Source organism: Physeter macrocephalus, chromosome 18 (assembly GCF_002837175.3).
Source record: "Physeter macrocephalus isolate SW-GA chromosome 18, ASM283717v5, whole genome shotgun sequence".
NCBI lineage: Eukaryota > Metazoa > Chordata > Mammalia > Artiodactyla > Physeteridae > Physeter > Physeter macrocephalus.
In genome coordinates, this window is record NC_041231.1 from 106718908 (window position 1) to 106723106 (window position 4199).

The 4199-nt window shown below is 49.8% G+C and overlaps 1 protein-coding gene across 1 annotated transcript in view; it reads left to right on the forward strand.

Annotated features, from left to right (window-relative positions):
* Positions 1 to 629: 629 nt before the first annotated feature.
* LOC112064339 (leukocyte elastase inhibitor-like) overlaps positions 630 to 4199 on the forward strand; it is a 26081-nt gene continuing 22511 nt past the window's right edge. The window contains exons 1-3 of the mRNA XM_055080035.1: positions 630 to 1120; positions 2839 to 2976; positions 3647 to 3862. Of these exons, the coding sequence (XP_054936010.1) occupies positions 671 to 1120; positions 2839 to 2976; positions 3647 to 3862 (804 nt within the window). The 5' untranslated portion in view covers positions 630 to 670. The remainder of the gene's footprint in view (positions 1121 to 2838; positions 2977 to 3646; positions 3863 to 4199) is intronic.

Consider the following 4199-nt stretch of genomic DNA (forward strand, 5'->3'; position numbering starts at 1 on the left):
GGTGGCCTGCGGCGGACATAGGTCGCCCCCTGGGGCCTGAAGGCGGAAGCCGAAGGCGGAGTCCAGAGTGTTTCTCTCTCTGTGACGGTTTCCAGGCAGCCCGGGTGCAGCGGCTTCTCCTTTCCGCGGCTGCAGGCAGGGAAGGGAGGCCAGTGCGATCCTAGAGATTATTTATGAGCAACAAGAGTAATAACTCAGCTTCGGACTTCCACGCTGGGCAGCCAGCACGACGGTTCCTCCCCCGGGGCTGCATGTGGGCTGAGAGTCGAGGTCAGGTGGGGAGAGTGCTTGGCTGAGCTGAGCGCCAGGCCAGGTGCTTCACCTGCAGACCCTCCCTGCCCGCGGGAGTGACAGAGGGTACTTGTCACCTTCTCCTTGTCCGGCTGCCCGACGTGACCCCGGGGCCTGTGTTGGGTTCCCACTCTCACCTCCTTCACCAGCTGTGAGACAGGGGACCTCTCTAAACACCAGCAAGTGAAGCTCAAAAATGAGGATACTTCGGTCTCTTTTGCTGGAATTTGCTTTCATGAGTAGCAGGTAGCTGTGATGTTCTAATAGAAACATTCTTTCTCAGGTAAAAGTGGGCAGTGGATTCATGGCTTAGGTGAATCAGAGCCTTGAACGGGGGGTGGGAAGAGTGCGCTCCCACGTGTGGTAGGGAAGGGCCCAGATGCACCTGTCTGCACGGCCAGGGCCCTTTAGGACACAGAGTCCGGGACCCATGTCACTGCCGAATCCTTGGCCAGTCGCCCCAAGCCCCCACGTCAGTGCCCATGGAGTGTTCTTGCCCTCCGCGGGAGAGAGGCAGAGAGGGAGAGAGAGAGTACAAGTTCGTTGCAGGGTATTTCAGGGTGGCTGGCCTGCCTTGAGGAGGAGGTGGGGAAGGGGCACTGCTGATTGGCTGGTGCGGCAGGGGGCAGCTCGGGGCTCTGCTCTGTGTTGCAGCCTCACCATGGAGCAGTTGAGCGCGGCAAACACCCGCTTCGCCTTGGACCTGTTCCGCACCCTGAATGAGAGCGATCCTGCCGGCAACATCTTCATCTCCCCCTTCAGCATTTCATCGGCGCTGGCCATGGTCTTTCTGGGGGCCAGAGGCAATACCGCAGCGCAGATGTCCAAGGTCAGCAGAAACTAGCCTTCCCAGCTGGTGCCTACCACACAGACGTTCCAGAGAGCTGTGCCTTTGAGCTCTTGCAGCGCGTTTGTAGAAAACTGTAACTCGGTGTTCAGCATTGTGTGTTATATTGTACATTACGCTTCGTGAAGTCAGACTTTGAGAAAAAGCCCCAGGAAAAGCCCGGCGGGACGCAGGCTGCGCCTCAGGAGCCAGTCTTTACTGAGAACCTGCGATGTGCCAGGCTCTGTTTTCAGTGGGACTGAGGGCGGAGCGGGAAGAAAGCTGACCACGCCCTGCCGTGCGCTGCTTCTGTGCCGGCAAGGAGTCGGCTCGGCTGTCCTGTAAGCCACGTCCTCCCCCGCCCAGGAGTGTCCAGCTTCGGCTTTGCCTGTGTGATGCTCAGCTACTCACATAATGCCGGCTGTGTCTTGATACTTTTGAGCACAATGACACCTAGTCGAGAAGTCAAGGGGACACGAGAGCCTGTGAGTCCGCGTTCCTACCCCTGGGCCTGGCACCAGGTGTGCCCCGGCGGGCCGTGACCCCCGTTCCGGTGTGAGCAGGAGGGCCCTGCAGGGAGAGGGCGCGGGGATGCCGAGGGTCCTGCCTGTCCTTGGTGGGTGTGGAGGGCACCTGTGTGCGGGCCGTGTTTTATGCTGAGAGGGGAACTCTGGCTTTCCTTGAGAAGAGGGGTGAAAGGGAAGGTCTTTCTAACACACGGGTCACAGATTACGCCGCACTTAGAGCCAGGCAAGGTCCAGCCCGGATTCACGTTTATGGGCCTGTTCCAGCTGCAAAGCTTCTATTCTGTACTCTAGGAAAAACCATCCTTTTTCATCACTGCGGATACAAAAGCATTTCAAAGTTTTCAAAAATCCACCTAAAAAAAAATCCTGGTACTAGTCATGGTTAGTCGGCCCCTGCAAGGTAATCTGAGCTTCTGTTTTGAGGCTTTCCAGGAACTTTATAAGCTCAGTAAAGAACCGTCTTAAGTTTTTACCCCCATTTCCAGGAAAGAGATCCCTCACAGCACGCCCCCCCAAAACACATTCCATACCTCAGTGAGTAACTGGGCTCTGTACACGGTGGAGGTTGGTCCCTTGTGCCTTAAAAGCAAGGAACCAGCCCGGGCCTCATACAAGCCTAAAGGGACTCTAGGTGTAACTGACGTATGGGAATTCAACTTTGCCCCGTGTTAAGTTTAAAGAAATTATTTTTAAGTGAGTGAGGTTCCTGATGCCAGTAGTGCAATTAAAAACACTAAAAAGCTCTCACTCTGTACTATCTTTGTGTTCTTACATAGCTGGTGATTCTTATTTTTACAGTTTATTCCTGAGAACTTTCAGTAAAATTATATTTGTATAGAATATACATATGAACATACCACTTATGATTTGGGGGGAAAAAAGCAGACTTGTATAAATATTTAGCTTGTTAACCACTCCTATTTGTGGAACTATAATTATAACAAAAAAGTGATGGGAAAACAGTTTCCAATAGCCTTATTATGTTTCACCAAGCTATACGTTTTGGATTTTCTATTACTTGTTCTCCAACGAAAAATGACTAATGATGTTCTCCAATGAAAAATGAAAAATGATGATGGCTGGGGGTCATCAATAATTAGTAATATTCATTTTTTTTGATGGAAGCAAATGCCAAGGAACCGGCTTATAATTTCAAAATAAATGGTTATGGAAATCATGTTTGCTTTCTTTTAGGCTCTCTATTTCAAAGGGCTTGAGGAGATTCATTCAACGTTTCAGAGTTTGAATGCTGACATCAACAAACATGGAGCCCCCTATACTCTGAAAGTGGCTAATAGGTTATTTGGAGAGAAAAGCTATGATTTCCTCCCTGTAAGTACTTTGCTCTTTATGTTCCAAAACTCAGTAGACAATGCAGACTTTTTCCAGCACAATCCAGTCACAGAAGGCAGCTTTAATGTTTATACACATTCAGAAATATGATCCAGAATGAAAACACGACAGACAGTATTCCCATAAATGGATGTGATTTCATTTTCTAGTCTCCACAGTGAAAAGACTGACCCTGGCTGTTTTGCGAAAGCACGAGTGACTTCCATAATTCACTTTCAAGGACAATCGGTATTTGCTTGTTTATGAAAATGTTAGTCAAGGGGTAGAAAAGAGTTGGTAGATTTTGTTTTATTTTATTGGGGCTGTGCCGCGAGGCATGTGGGATCTTAGTTCCCTGACCAGGGATTGAACCCCTGCCCCCTGCAGTGGAAGCGCAGAGTCTTAACCACTGGACCACCAGGGAAGTCCCCAGGAATTGGTAAACTTTATACAACACTGAAACTACTGAACTGTACGCTTAAAAGTGCTTACGATCGTCCATTGAATGCTATGTGTTTTTCACTATACTAAAAAAAGCAGAAGGGTTAGAATTTTTTTTGTTACAATGATATATGCCTTTTGGGACAATTTCTGTTGCTTTTAAGGATTTTAGAAAACCATTTCTGTATGGAGTAGGAGTTTCTCACATTCCTTTTTTTTTCTTAAACAGGAGTTCTTAGCTTCAACTCAGAAAATGTACGGTGCTGAACTGGCCAGTGTGGATTTTCTGCAGGCCACCGAAGACGCAAGGAAGGCCATAAACGAGTGGGTCAAAGGGCAGACGGAAGGTGAGCGAGGGCAGCCCTGGTCATACATGCTGATGCTTCCTTTCCTCCTCCCGCCTCCCCCTTGCAGGGGACCCCCTCTCCCCTTCCCTAGCCCCTCAGCATGACCCTGGGGTCCACCTTGCACTGCCCAGGGCCAGGCAGCTTGACTTCTTTCTCTCTTTCTTTCTTTCTTTTTCTTTAAGTCTTTCTTTCCTTCCTTCCTTGTAAATAAATTTATTTATTTTATTTATCTATTTTTGGCTGCGTTGGGTCTTCGTTGCTGCGTGCAGACTTTCTCTAGTTGCAGTGAGCAGGGGCTACTCTTCGTTGCGGGGTGCGGGCTTCTCATTGCGGTGGCTTCTCTTGTTGCAAAGCACGGGCTCTAGGCGCACGGGCTTCAGTAGTTGTAGCACACGGGCTCAGTAGTTGTGGCTCACGGGCTCTAGAGCGCAGGCT